At 33.3% G+C, this 14,966-nt stretch overlaps 1 protein-coding gene across 7 annotated transcripts; it reads right to left on the bottom strand.

Annotated features, from left to right (window-relative positions):
* Positions 1–10,894: 10,894 nt before the first annotated feature.
* On the bottom strand, positions 10,895–14,966 carry LOC143238604 (uncharacterized). 7 transcript variants are annotated; one of them, XM_076478964.1, is made up of 4 exons: positions 14,872–14,966; positions 13,663–13,804; positions 12,584–12,800; positions 10,895–11,875 (listed from the first exon to the last, which is right to left on the bottom strand). In XM_076478964.1, the coding sequence occupies exons 2-4, from the start codon at positions 13,720–13,722 to the stop codon at positions 11,121–11,123; spliced, it is 1,032 nt and encodes a 343-aa protein (XP_076335079.1). In that variant the 5' UTR covers positions 13,723–13,804; positions 14,872–14,966; the 3' UTR covers positions 10,895–11,120. The 7 variants fall into 7 exon arrangements, with proteins under 7 accessions (XP_076335079.1, XP_076335078.1, XP_076335081.1 ...); XM_076478963.1 differs by having other exon boundaries at positions 14,849–14,965; XM_076478966.1 differs by having other exon boundaries at positions 12,638–12,800; positions 14,849–14,963.

Here is a 14,966-nt window from a genome sequence, read left to right as displayed (position 1 = left end):
TGCACCATTCTGAAAAATAAAGAGGTCATCAAAGGAGCTGATGTTGCAAAAGGAGTGACAGTGCTTATGAAACAAAGATCACAAACAATGGAAGAAGTAGAAAAACTGTTGTTGATTTGGGTAAACGAAAAACAGTTAGCTGGTGATAGCATTTTTTGAGACCATCATTTGTGAGAAAGCAAAACAGTTTTATGCTGACCTCCTGAAAAACACTCCTGGAACGAGTGCTAATACAAGTGATGCCTTTAAGGCTAGTAGGGGGCGGTTTGAAAAATTTAGGAAGAGAAGTGGCATATATAGTGTGGTGAGACATGGGGAGGGTGCCAGTTCTAACAAAGACGCTGCTGATAAATTTGTTAGGGAATTTTAGGACTATGTAGAAGCTAAGGGTTTTATTCCCCAACAAGTGTTCAACTGTGATGAGCCAGGCCTCTTTTGGAAGAAAATGCCAAAGAGGACCTGCATCATCATAGAGGAGAAGTCACTGCTAGGACACAAGCCAATGAAGGACAGGTTAACTCTATTGTTATGTAGTAATGCAAATGGGGACTTAAAACTTAAGTCTTTGCTTGTGTACCATTCTGAGAACCCGAAGGTTTTTAAGAAAAATAATGTTCTGAAAAGTAAACTAAATGTCATATGGAGGGCTAATAGTAAAGCATGGGTAACCAGGCATTTTTTTATGGAGTGGGTCCATGGAGTGTTTGCCCCAAGTGTAAAGAATTACCTCACGGAAAAACAGTTGCCACTCAAGGTTCTTCTTGTGATGCACAATGCACCTGCTCACCCACCAGGCTTGGAGGACAGGTTGGTGGAGGAGTACAGTTTTATTACGGTGAAGCTCTTGCCCCCTAACACGACTCCTCTCATTCAGCCCATGGACCAACAGGTCATATCGAACTTTAAGAAACTCTACACCAAAGCACTGTTTCAAAGGTGCTTTGAAGTGACCTCTGACACAGAGTTAACCCTCAGAGAGTTCTGAAAAAATCACTTTAATATCCTCCATTTCTTGAGGATTATAGACAAAACCTGGAGGAAAGTGTCTTTGAGGACCATGAACTCAGGCTGGAAGAAATTGTGGCCAGACTCAGTTGCAGATAGAGACTTTGAATGCTTTGAGGCTGAGCCTGTTGTCGAGGATATTGTCTCACTAGGCAAGTGTATGGGCTTGAATGTGAGTGGTGATGATGTGTAGGAGTTGGTGGAAGAATACAACACTGAGCTCACCACGGAAGAACTTCAAGACCTTCAGAAGGAGCAGCAACAGAAGGTAACTGAGGAAGTGTCTTCAGATGATGAGGAGGGAAGGGAGGATGTTCCTAGTTCACTAATCAAGGACATGTGTGGAAAATGGGGAGAGTTACAAAGTTTTGTGAAAAAATTTCACCCTGAAAAAGCTGTAGCAAACCGCAGCATAAACCTTTTCAATAACACTGCCATGTTTTACTTCAGAACTATTTTAAAATGCAGGCAGAAACAAACCTCATAAGACAAGTTTTTAGTGAAAAATAGGTCCAGTGAGTCTCAAGCAGGTTGTAGCAGTGCAAAGAGACAAAAAAGAGAAAGAACCCCAGAAGGAAAGTTACCTGACATTTTTATGGAAAGTGACTCCCCTTCTAAACAATAATAACCCTCCTACTCTCCATGTACCTCACCACCTTTCACTTACGCCATCAGCTCTCCTCAGCACAGGTAAAGTGCAGTTAAATTTTTATTTATTGTGTTTATACTTTTTGTGGTTCACTTTATGCATATAAGTATTATTATACAGGTATAAAAAAGCAATATTTTTACTAAAAATGCTTCATAATGCGTAATTTTTGGAGGTCTGTAACGGATTAATTTAATTTACAGTATTTCTTATGGGAAAAATTGATTCGGTTTTCGAACAGCCTTCTGGAACGGATTAAGTTCGAGAACCGAGGTACCACTGTATTTCGAAAAAAGTTTGAGGTAGAATACCAACTAATGTTTACACCAATAAAACCTAACGTTATCTGTTTTATTAAAATCCACACCTATAATTAAGAACATTTTATTGCCCAAACGATAATATTTAGTGATACAAATACGTAGATAACACCAACACTGAAATAAGTGTTAAGGTACAACAACAATTTTATAAATAATGGGAAAAGAAATTTAATTATTCACTTATCTCCAAACCCATAAAAGTGACCACTTCCACCATCTTTTCGATAATCACCAACAGAGTCATCAATACCATTAAAATCAACAATGTTGTCGCTCCACTCCAATAGGCTATCTGCTGTACCATCCACTGCATCACTGATACCACTTAAAGGGCATAATGATTGTCTCTCTCTTAACTGCTTCCCAAGCAGTTTTAACCGTGCGACCTCCTGTTCAATAGATGGTACTTTTGTATACAGCCAGTGGGTGTAAATACATGTGACCCCTTCGTCCACTGGCTCCATCCTTCCCATATAAAACCGAGATGACAAAGAGAAAAAATACAGCAACTCTAAACACAAATTGCTGTCATTCCAGGAGCTTTGATATCCCAACTACAACCATTGGATATATTGGTTAAGAAGACCTTCAGGAAGTTTTGTCCTTTGTCAGAGTTTTTCTTTTGATAATTAGAAATGTTGAGAGTTTTATTCCGTCAGCACAACATGTCATAACTCCTGTATAGTGCCTTTTTTATTCCAAAATGTCTTATTATTCACGATTTTTGTGCCAATTTGACATCAATGGTCAGGGAGACATCGTCCACATTTCTCATTTGGCTTAGTTTATCATTTGTTTACTTCCTGGAATTGATAACAAAGTTACGAAATTCTAGGACCTTACTTTGATATTCATCTTGACGACTTTTGTGCGGGTTTACATGGCCAATCCATCTCATTTCATGAATCTGTAACACCAGCTTGGAGCTGCTGAACAATTTTCAATCCCTTTTTGTGCGGCCTTGGCCTCATTCATCATAGTTTTTGTCGACACAGAGTTACCAAATTTCCTTTCATTTATTACCCAGCCTTAACTTCATCTAGTTCTGGCCACCTTGACGGTTTCTTACGCAGATTAGGTTTGCTCTTCTGAGTGGTCCTTAATTTGTTCTCTGGCTTACGTCAGGCTCTAATAATGTTCTCGGTAGGCAGCGGCCCAAATTACCTCTCTGCAGCTCTGTTACCATGTGTTTTGGCGAAATCAACTACGCGTAATTTATAACTGAATAGTTTAAGCATAACTCTTATTAAAATTAATCGTGTTAAAACTGTTATTACGATCTAAAATTCAAAATTTTACCGCAGTTAGGTAGAAATAAACCTATACTGTTGTCTACCAGTTAACAGAGAATAATAAAAACAAAACGATCTCAGTATCATGCCGATCGAAATAAGTTTAGGTTAGGCCTAGATTAGGTGTAAACTGAACACCAACCTTCCATGTATAGTACGTATGGTGATTTTTTTTTCAAGTGCGTCTTATAAGAAGTAAAATACGGTAAATCAGAATTAGAGCTATATATATATTCCTTTGCTAAATTATGTGTATGAAGTTTCGCTATTTGTTGCATTTCACGGTATTAAAATTTTGTGCTTATAACATTATAATTCTTATTTTGATCTCTGTGATGGATGCAGCAGAGATTATGTAGTCTAGGGCTCAATAACAAACAAATACATTTCAAAAATTTATGTAAAACAACAGACTAAAATGTGGGAAACTTTAGCAGTAAGGTTAAATAATAAACTTTAAATATCTGTTACATTTACAATAAAAAAGTTATATAACAATTTAGAAAGGACAGAAACAACTTCAAGACAAGTACGTTGGTGAAGTTAAGGATCGTACATACATCAGTAGATACAACATTAATTATAAAACTCTCATTATATTGATAAAATATTAGAAAAGTTAAATAACTAAAGGTAAATATAAAGGAAGGCGAAGATTTTATAAAATAAACCAGTTTACAAACCAACAATCAACCTTATAACAACAGTGAATATAAAATGAAATTATTACAAAATTCTCAACTTTTGTTAACTGTTTTCAATAAAACAAAAAAAATCCTACCAACCCTGTAGAACAACCATTATATCCCCTAAGATTTCAAGACTTATTTTTCTAAACTATTTATGTAATCAAACTGCTTGTGGGTCCATATCTTTGCTGTTTACAGGGTCTTTAATAATTCTATAAACATATGTGTAAACCCCAGGAGGCATTTCAACGAATCAAACACACATACGAAATTTAAACAAAAGTAACATAAATACTGCAATTAAACCTCCTAATTACTATTATCATTTTCTGTGTGTGTTTCTTATAGCAAAGCCATATCGCGCTATCTGCTGTGTCCACCCAATGGAATCGAACTCCCTGATTTTAGCGTTGTAAATCCAAAGAGGGCCCGGCATGGCCAGGTGGGTTAAGGCGTTCGACTCGTAATCTGAGGGTGGCGGTTTCGTATCCCCGTTGCACCAAACATGCTCGCCTTTTCAGCCGTGGGGGCGTTATAATGTGACGGTCAATCCCACTATTCGTTGGTAAAAGAGTAGCCCAAGAGTTGGCGGTGAGTGGTGATGACTAGCTGCCTTCCCTCTAGTCTTACACTGCTAAATTAGGGACGGCTAGCGCAGATAGCCCTCGAGTAGCTTTGCGCGAAATTCAAAACCAAACAAACAAAACAAATCCATAGACTTACCGATGCCCCACAAGGGGACTAACATTTTCCATGCAATTCACATAAAAAAGTCCGAATGAGTGATTTAATCCTATTCTATTGGCTAGTTATTTACTCTGAGTTTTTTTAGCATATAAAAATATAAAATTATTCAATACGTGAACACTAACTACCACGCAACTAACTGTATGCAAACAAGCCTATACGAAACTTTGAGCCAGCAAGGACCGAGGAAATATGTGTGTGTGTTCTTATAGCAAAGCTGCATCAGGCTATCTGCTGAGTCAACCGAGAAGATATAACGCTTGTCTATTTAATTCTTCATCATAACACTTTTATATTATCATAAAGTACTCTTTTGCAAGATCTCGAAGGTAAACACAGAAATAGCTAAAATTAAGCCTAATCGATAAAAGAAAAGAATGTTTGTTTTCTAAACTAAACCTGTGAATATAGACGTATGTTTGAAAGTGTGACTTCAAAGGTGTCGTTTTGCTTACTAACTGTTCATTGATGTTGTTAACTTCAAAACTACACAATATGCTGTCTGTGCTCTGCTTTCTATGGGTATCGAAACCGTGTTTCTAGCATTGTAAATCCACAGACACACCGCTCTGCCACTTTAGGGTGTGACGAAAGAAAACGTCATTCCTAAATATCGTTTGGTTCTTGAACAACAGACTGAATGTCGGATAGATTACAGAACTATTCCCTCTTTATTTCACAAAACTTTCGTTATTTCATTGTATATCTATTATATATTTTGCAAGGTGTTTTGTGTATTAAATGTGAATTCAATGATGTCATCGCTTCAGGACAGGCTTTGATCGTGCTTTACTTTGTTATCTAGTCTTAGCACTTATAATTACACTCTGAAAATAAAAAGAAATTTGCACTACGTACTGTCAAGGAAAATGACACATTTGATAAAACTGCGTGCTTTACCCCGAAAAAATATACACCGAAAATAATAGACCCCGAATCAATGTTTAGTTAGTGCTAAATATGAATTTACGACAGTATATCAAATAAACGACGTTCCTTCTGGTGTTTATTTACGTAGGTAGCCACTTAGTCATTGTAAACGTGACTACCAGCTCGTTTTAGATTCAGTTGGTTAGCTTGAATCTAAAAATAATAATAATAATATAAAACAGTTAATTGAAATGTTTTATACGTCTACGAAATGTTCAGTAATGAAAATTATAAAAATGAGAAATATAGCTCCGCAATTAATTTACAAAAATTGTACACTAGATTGCAGCACATTCTAAGTGAAAACAAAAAGAGGATGAACCGAAGTTGTCGAGTGGGAGATAGTGAAATGTCAGTTACTCAAATAGCTCATTACTATTGGTTAGTTTTGCCTCAGGTATTAACTAGCTCTTGACATGAATTCTAGCGACCAATGACTTCATGAGCATAAATTGCTGCCCTGTAAGATTGTCCGCCCAATTTCAGATAACAACCAATAAAGTACCTACTAACATATACAAAGTATGTTTTAATATGTAAATACTGATTGTTACTATTTTAAATTCGTTTATGAAAATATTTTGTCTAGTAGGCCGAAACGCGAATGAAATAAGTAGAACTTTGGTGTGTAAGAAGCTTTAAAGTCTATGTTTTACCAATATTAAAGTAATTAGATTTTAAACCCCTTAAAAAGGCTTATTTAAATTCGGAGTTAAGAATGACGTTCATATTACATAAAAGAATTGAGAGCTGTTGAGGGGATTTTTGTGAAAAGATCCAAATGACATAACGCTCTGATAGTAAACAAAGTACGCACTTTAAACATAAAAATATTACTAATTCATACTTCTATACATTATTGTCTATACTGTACAATAAGAAAGTGTGATAAAATATATTGTATAAAGTAACTGATAAAGTGACAGTTGCTATGGTGTGTAAGACTTTTAGAATCCAGCGAAGAATAATGAAAATTACGCTTATCACAAGACAGTGTGTGGACTGCTGTATTTTTAAACACTACATTATTTACCTAGTCCCTTAAGAATATTCAATAATTACAAGAATGTATAATGACAGTGTTCCATACACACTATACTTGTCATATCACTACCTCCCTATACATACACAAAACACTTGTAAAAGGCGTACACTCCATAATGTTGTTATTGTAACAAATAGTTTCATAAATAAGTGTTCCGAGCACAATTTGTGTTTGTTGTATCCCAGCTGACCTAAAGAGCACTTGATTAAAGGAAACGCGTCATCATCAGTGAATATGACAATTATAGTGTGGTTGGAATACTGTTGTTATACACTTTTATAATCCTTGAAAATCCACAAAGGACTAGATTAAGAACGTATTTTTTTTTTAAATGTAATAGACCTAATACTAATTGATAATAATTATAAACATTTTGGTTTGTTTTGAATTTCACGCAAAGCTACACGAGGGCTATCTGCGCTAGCCGTCCCTAATTTAGCAGTATAAGACTAGAAGGAAGGCAGTTAATCATCACCATTCACCGCCAACTCTTTTACTAACGAATAGTGGGATTGACCGTACCATTATAACGTCCCCACAGCTGAAATGGCGAGCATGTTTGGTGTGACGGGGATTCGAATCCACGACCCGCAGGTTACGAGTCGAGTGCCTTAAAAACCTAGCCAATTATAAACAGAGCTTCAGGACAACATACACATTTTCTAACTACTTCACATCTAAGTTAGCTTTTAAACTTTTCACTATTAAATATTTATTTTCATTATTTTGATTTTTAAAAGTCCAATAACATACTGAAAATGTTTAGGTCCATGATAAGTTGAATTTATTTGAACAATCATCTTGGGCATGGTAATCGGTATATCAGATTAAAATCAAAAAACGATAAATACTTAAAACTACATGTAGTTTAATAAATACAGATTTAAGATATCATTTGCTAACGGTCAGAACTTTAAATATTTCTGAAGGCGATTTATGGGTAACATACAGAACAACTGCTTGTTGTTAAGCGCATAGTTATTCAATGAATTCTGTGCTCTGTCCACTACAGGTATCAAAACTCAATTTTTAGGGTGATAAGCCTGTAGATTTACCGTTGAGCCACTGCAAGATACTATAAAGATAATTTTTAGTATTCTTTTAATTATTTCTTTCTAAATTTTACCAAAGGCTCAATTTCAGTCGAATATAATCAGACAATTCTGTTATACCATATTACAAAATCAGTTCGACAAGGGCACAAAATGTTAAGTTTAATTAGTTCAAATATTCTTCTTGGTTGTTTCAATATATATCCTAGAACTAACACAATCTACCTGCTTTTCCCACTCAACTTTATTATTTGTAAAAATCTCTAAATATTTTACTTTTATCACTGTACTTAAAGTTGGATAAGTGAAAGTTACTTCATTACAATCAATAGAATGCATATTTAATTTTGTGTTAACTGATGTTCTAGACAGGTTACACAAAAAGTCATATAGTTTGTTTATTTTTCAATATTTAAACTTAAAGATATTCCCCAGGATATGTCTAACATGGCTGAGTGGTTAGAGTACTTTACTATCAATTTGCGGGTTCGAAACGTATCACCATCATTCCCGCCTTCTCATTGGTAAAAGAATAGCTCAAAAATTAAAGGTGGATGATGTTGACTAACTGCCTTCCCTTTATTTTATCATTACAAAATTAGGCTTACCAAACATAGCATTGTGCAAAATCCAACAAACAATTCCTGAGATACTTTTTTCGGGTACAGTATTCCAAATATTTATTTAAAAATTAATTGTATCAACAGCAAACATACCATATCAGAATAGATTAAATTATTTAGATAACTTGCACTGTTTATGTAAATAAGTACAGTTTGTGAAATACCATGTTCTTTGGCTGATTAAGTCTTCCATTAATTAATTCCTATTCTTTGAATTTTGATTGTAAGATAATTTTGTTCATAAGTTGTTGGCTATAGGGACCTTCCAACTTAAACGTTGAAAACATAGTATGCAACAGTTTGTTTTAATGGTGCAGTATAATTACAACTTAAATTTGATGACAAACTCACAGTGCATAGTTAAGTTATTTTTCGCACAAAGCTACACACTTGCATGGTCAATCTGTGCTCGGTGAAATGAGAGACTCGAACCCCAGATTTTAAAGTGTTAATCTATAAACTTAACACTGACACTGGAAAACACATGATTTCTGGAGCAGTTTGTGTTTTCATTGAAAAAAAAAGTTCTTACAATACGTTTGACTTGTTTCTCTTCTACTAAGTGATATCAAATAATTAATAAACTAATTCGCATTTCGTAAGAAGTTTAAGGAATCGGGGTTCTGTTTAATTAATATACCAAGCTTTCTAGTATTGTCTGTCCATGTAACTACGTTGCAGAGCGTTGTAGATAGATCTTCGTTCGAATTTATATGGAGGTTTACTAGTTTCTTGTGTGGGTACGTAAACTTTTTTCAGGTTTGCGGTTTTTTACCAATACTTGTCCTATTGTTAATGGATCTCTACCGAATTTGTCATGACGGTTTGTTGGGGCCATACGGAGATACATCTAAATTTGTGGTTTCACATTCTGTGCTTTGCAGTTTATATGGGTGATTTTTACAATTACATACAAGGGAAACAACTTTTCATGTCCTGAGATAATCTTTCATTGGTCATGAATTTATCTAACGTCCGTCCAGTGTATGGACACTCTAGCTAGTTTATTCTTTAGCACTTTATAACTGTAGTTAATTGTACTTAATTCTAATGGTATTACATAGTGTTTAAAATCAACTGAATTATACTATTTGTTGTTGAGCTCACAGTTAGACTAACTGTGCTGTACCCATCACAATTTTAATAACCCGATTTTCAGCGTGAAAAGTTCATAGATTTACCTCTCAGTCATCAGGGTAGCAGATAATTTTAATAACTCACAACTGTAGGGTGTTGTGTTAATATATGGTTTAGTAATTACTAAGAGTGGATTTAAATTAATACAAATTTAAAAGTGCGAATAATAAAACAAAACTGGGAACTTTTAGTGATTCTAGTACATTCATTAATACAAGGGACCTATTAGTCCATCTAGGCTGTTTCATTCTCCAAGCTAAACTAAAATTATTAAATAAAAAAACACTCAAAGTCACCCCTTACCATTAACATAGTTATTAAACTTTCTTTTAAATTTATTGCCTATACAATATCTGAAGGTAACCCATTCCAAAGGCCAACCACCCTATCGGAATGTATGAATGTTTTTCTTATAGCAAAGCCACATCGAGTTATCTGCTCAGCCCACCGAGGGGAATCGAACCCCTGATTTTAGCGTTGTAATCCAGAAACATACCGCTGTACTAGCGGGGAGCCCACCCTATTAGAAAATTTAAACTGTCTTAGCTGAAAATAACTCCTACTTATTATATTGTGTTACCTAGTCCTACTATCCTCACTGTTAAATATAAAAAAATGCATCAAGACTATCAGTTACCTTCACAATTTCAAACACCTCAATCAGATCACATGTAACTCTCCTTTTTTGAAGAGAAAACAGTTTGAGAGATCTCAACTTCTCATATGACAACCCCTCCAACCCAGGCATCATTACAGTAATTCTTCTCTGAACCCTTTCCACCAATTAAATGTCTTTCTTAAGGTAAGGAGCCCAAGACTAAACACAATATTTCAAATGTGGCCTAACTAGTGACCTATACAATGAAATTATAACCTCTTTACACTTGTATTCAATATTTCTGGATACACAACCTACAATCCTATTTGCCCTACTACACTAGTAACTGCACACTACTACAGTTTGATGAAGTAAAAGTTACATTCAAAGAAGTAACCAAAGCATATATCTACCAGTGATACATAAAGAAAAGATGGGAATGGTTAATGTAACTGCTAATGGTGATAGTTTTGAAAAAATCACAACATTTCATAACTTATTAATCCCATAATCAGCAGGGAAAAATACTGATCATATCACAAAATGGATAAACCTGGTGTGAAGAGTACGAAATTATTCTAAAGTTAGAACATAACATTCAGAAGGAAAGTTTTATCATACATCCATGTTTTGTACACAGATGATTGTATCTGTGGTAATATTAAAAAATATATGAGGGTATTTAGACTAAGTTGTCTTACCAAGTTTTGTTAGCTAACCTGAAGTCAGTAGTTAAAGCACTTGACTTAGATTGGTTTGTTACAAAATACATGTACAAAACAGACACTGAGTAACTCCTACTGACATTTTCTATTTTCAAAAGTCCTACTTTATTTAATGGTTTTAATTTCAACCAGTAGCTGTTTTAGTTTTGGTTTGGTTAAATAATGTTTATAGTCTGAAGTGTAACTAAACAGATTTGCAAGTACCAATCAACAATTACACATACACATTGGCATGACTCTGCCAATCAGGAAAATGTCATATAATTGGATAACAGAAGTTTCAGGTCTTAAACAGAAAATATCTTTCACTTTCCAATATGAATCAATCGATGTCTTTTTAAATGACCACTTTGGTAGAATCTTCGACCACAAACGTCACAGCAGAATGGTTTTTCTCCTGTGTGAATCATGTGATGTCTTTTCAAGCTTCTACTGTGTGTAAAGTTTTTTCCACACACACCACAGTTAAATGGTTTTTCTCCTAAGTGGATTACCTCGTGTCTTCTCAGGTCTCCACTTTTCGTAAAACTTTGACCACAGACATTGCAACAATGGGGTTTCTCTCCTGTATGGACTAAAATGTGTGTTTTCAAGGTTCTTTGTTCAATAAATCTTCTGTTACAAATATCACAACTAAAAGGTTTCTCTCCTGTATGGATCAGTTGGTGCTTTCGTAAATTGCTACTCACAGCAAATTTTTTACCACAAACTTCACAACCAAATGGTCTCTCTCCAGTGTGGGTAAGATTATGTTTCTTTAAGCTACCACGTTCTGTAAACCGCCTACCACAAATATCACAGCTGAAAGGCTTTTCACCAGTGTGTGTCATGTAGTGTTTCTTTAAGCTGCCTCTTTCTACAAAATGTTTGCCACAGATATTACACACAAAAGATCTTTCTTTTGAATAAGTTAGTAAATGGTCAGAAAGTTCACTAGTGACATCTGTAGCACAGAATTTACAGGAATGTTCATGATGCTCTATTCTGTTTCTGTGTTGCAATAAAAGATGCTCCGAGGGAAAACATTGTCCACACTCACTACACACAACAGAATTGGCAGCTATAAATAAAACACATTAATCAACTATACCAGCATAAAAAAACACTGACAAATATTTTTAACAGTATTCACCATATAAAAAACACTTAATATAATTTTCTGAATATAATTCTCATGTATACATATAAAAAAACTGTTTTAGTCCTACTAATAATAAACAATAAAATGCTATCCCAGTAAAAATACATGACTGATATTACAGTTTCCCTTTTTTATTTTTTATCTATAAGTCAAAAGATGAAATATTACACGAATAAGAGAACATATAACAAATAACTAAAGATGGCAATTAGACAAATTCCAAATAAGTAAGAAGCATAATATTGATTTCCTCCTCTCCATATGCAAAATTCTATTCAGGTACATAAGTTTATTTATATGTAATAACATATGTATCTTCTAAAACCATGAATTTAAACTTATTTCAAATATATACCTATATGTAACATCAAATTTAAATTTGCAAATCTACAGTCTAACACACTTGTATAAAAATGCTTTATTATTATTATTTCTATAATTACACTTGTAAAAAGTGAATGCTCCTGATAGATTCTAAATTACAACTTAATGTTTCTAGTTTGTTGATTTAAAATTCTGGTGACCACTGTGATATTAAGGTTTAATAAATTTATTAATTATTGCTTAGAATGCCATCTCTATGTACAAAGAGTATGGATGTAAAACAGGTAACACTTGAACAACTACCTCTTAAAAACCAAAATATTTTTGAAACATTTACGATGATATTTAAGAACGTACACTCTCTTCCCGAGGAACACTCCTCACGTGCTTCTGGTGTCCATTCCTTACTTTCTTCCATCCAATATCTATCTTCTTCTTCATCACCAGGTTCTGCTTTACAGACACTCAAAATATCGGTTGATAAAGCCTCAGATACTTCACTGCTGTGAGCAGCAGTTACCTTGACAGTTAACAGGTGGAGAAATTTCATTTTATATTTTTTAAATATCTAATTATGAAATGTTAGAAATAAAAATAGCAGATATTTAAGTCCAAATACAACTTTTTGGGGATCTATCAAAGTTATATTTTTAATAACATTAACAAAGAAATGCTATGAATCATTAATTTGATTTCAAGAGTTTCTGTACAAAATAAGAAACAATATTATTTCTCATCCCCCACTTTGGTATTCTACATTTAATAAGTTATTTAGTGATCAGTCAATAATAACTACAGATTAGGGAATTTAATATAAACACATTATTTTGACACTATTTATACCTTCATATAGTTTAATAAGTACAATATTATAATGTTTTATATAATGTCAAGAATTTAACAAGCCAAATATTACACCACTGTTCTTATGTTCCCATCACCATAAAAAAAACTTCAGCTGTTTTTACTATTATGGATATAAATTCAAATTAAATAACTTGTAAATGTAGATGGTGCACAATACTGATTAAAGTTTACATCTCTGTGTATAAATAATTTAAGATATTAATTAAAAAAACATTGTAAAACTATTGAAAAAGTGATACAAATTTCCTAATGTTACTGTTAGCATACAGTAAATTAAAATCTGTGTAAAGAAATTAGAAAATCAAGTGAAAAAGTGAAGAACAAAAGATCTGAAATAATTAAATATTAATAATGCCTAATAAACAAAAGCAGACCCACTCCCAAAAAAATAATACTTGAAAAAGAAACAAGAACTTGGTATATTAAAAATTAACAAAGTTAAAAAAATATTTACAATGTATATGAATCAATAACTAAATATGTTTGGAGATTATAACCAGTAAAATATTAGTTACCTTAACTGATGTTACATCTCTACATGATGCAAAAGAACCAGGATGTTTGTGATCTGTCATTATTTTGTTTTATCCCTCATTAAGAACACTAGTATCTTAATTATATGACACTATCTGGTACTTTTGTGTAAATTTTCTTTACCTATTTGGAAAGAAAATTTTTTTTTACACTTCATCATGAAATAAAATTACGCTGTTATTAAATTAACAAGTTTAAAAAATATACAATCATTACAAAACACAGTATTTTGTTCCTCTGAATCTGATATACTTTAAATATTTCGAGTAACTCATCTTCAACACCCTTTTTTTTTGGGGGGGGTGACATTAAAACGTTAATCCAAGTTATCGTGACGTTATGGTTAATTTTCTTTTGATCAGTTTTTACTACGTCACAGTGAATGAAGATAACTGTTTCAATGAGTGGTTTCGACACACCAATTTATTATGAACATAAAATAAGACTTAAAATTAAAGGTTGAAGAGTTAAGTGAATAAAGACATTGCTCTTGTTTTGCTTAACTAGGGAGTTTACAGTTTCCTTAAATAACATAATAATAAAAACTTAATTACTGGCACTGAAATTGTTACCTTAGTACTAATATTACTAGTACTAGTATGGTCGCTAATATTAGTAATGTTTTGGTAATACTAATAGTAACATCTATTTTACAAAACAAATTGTACTTGCAATACCATTTGTATTTCTTTTACATTACTAAATGAGTTAGGATTCCGTTTTAACCACGTATAACTATTTAACCTCGATGGTTAAAGTAATTGCGCTTATCTCTTGACACTCACATTTCATGCTGTTACTATTATTACTTCATTGCCCACTTCAGGTTTCTACTGTTATTAATTAAACTGCACTGTTACGAACTTAAACCATACTTGGAGTAATATTTTTTTAAAATCAAGTACCTGAATCAAGTTTAGGCCGTATCTCCTTCTACTTATAAGCTTACTTGTAATAAATACTAAACGAAATTACTACTAAATAAGAATAGAACGGTAACAGAATAGGCCAAATATAAACAGAAGAATAACTAAGTTATGGTTAAATTGTTTAATCCAATAAATATTTTGTTTGTTAAAGTAATGATACAAGTATTTTAAGCTTGAAGATCTACAAATTAGACAGTTTTAAACCATTAATATTTCACAGTTTTTTTTTAGCAGTCACCTAATAAATCCAATGACTCTCACACGGAGAAGTGGAAATGAAGCATGCTGGGAAACTTCTATATGTTCCATTTCTGTAATAGAACCAAAATAGATAATTGGTCGAAACTTATGCTACA

This window comes from Tachypleus tridentatus, chromosome 13, assembly GCF_004210375.1.
Source record: "Tachypleus tridentatus isolate NWPU-2018 chromosome 13, ASM421037v1, whole genome shotgun sequence".
NCBI lineage: Eukaryota > Metazoa > Arthropoda > Merostomata > Xiphosura > Limulidae > Tachypleus > Tachypleus tridentatus.
Note: the sequence above shows the minus strand (reverse complement) of the source record. Positions and strands in the feature narration are given on the sequence as shown.

What these genes read in the sequence shown, in the direction of transcription:
- LOC143238604 (XM_076478964.1), bottom strand. Translation starts at nt 13,722, where the DNA reads ATGACAGATCACAAACATCCTGGTTCTTTTGCATCATGTAGAGATGTA. An exon ending in GAGATGTAACATCAGTTAAG is followed by an intron (nt 12,801 to 13,662) that starts GTAACTAATATT and finishes TTAACTGTCAAG; the next exon opens with GTAACTGCTGCTCACAGCAG. An exon ending in AATATTTTGGTTTTTAAGAG is followed by an intron (nt 11,876 to 12,583) that starts GTAGTTGTTCAA and finishes TTTTATTTATAG; the next exon opens with CTGCCAATTCTGTTGTGTGT.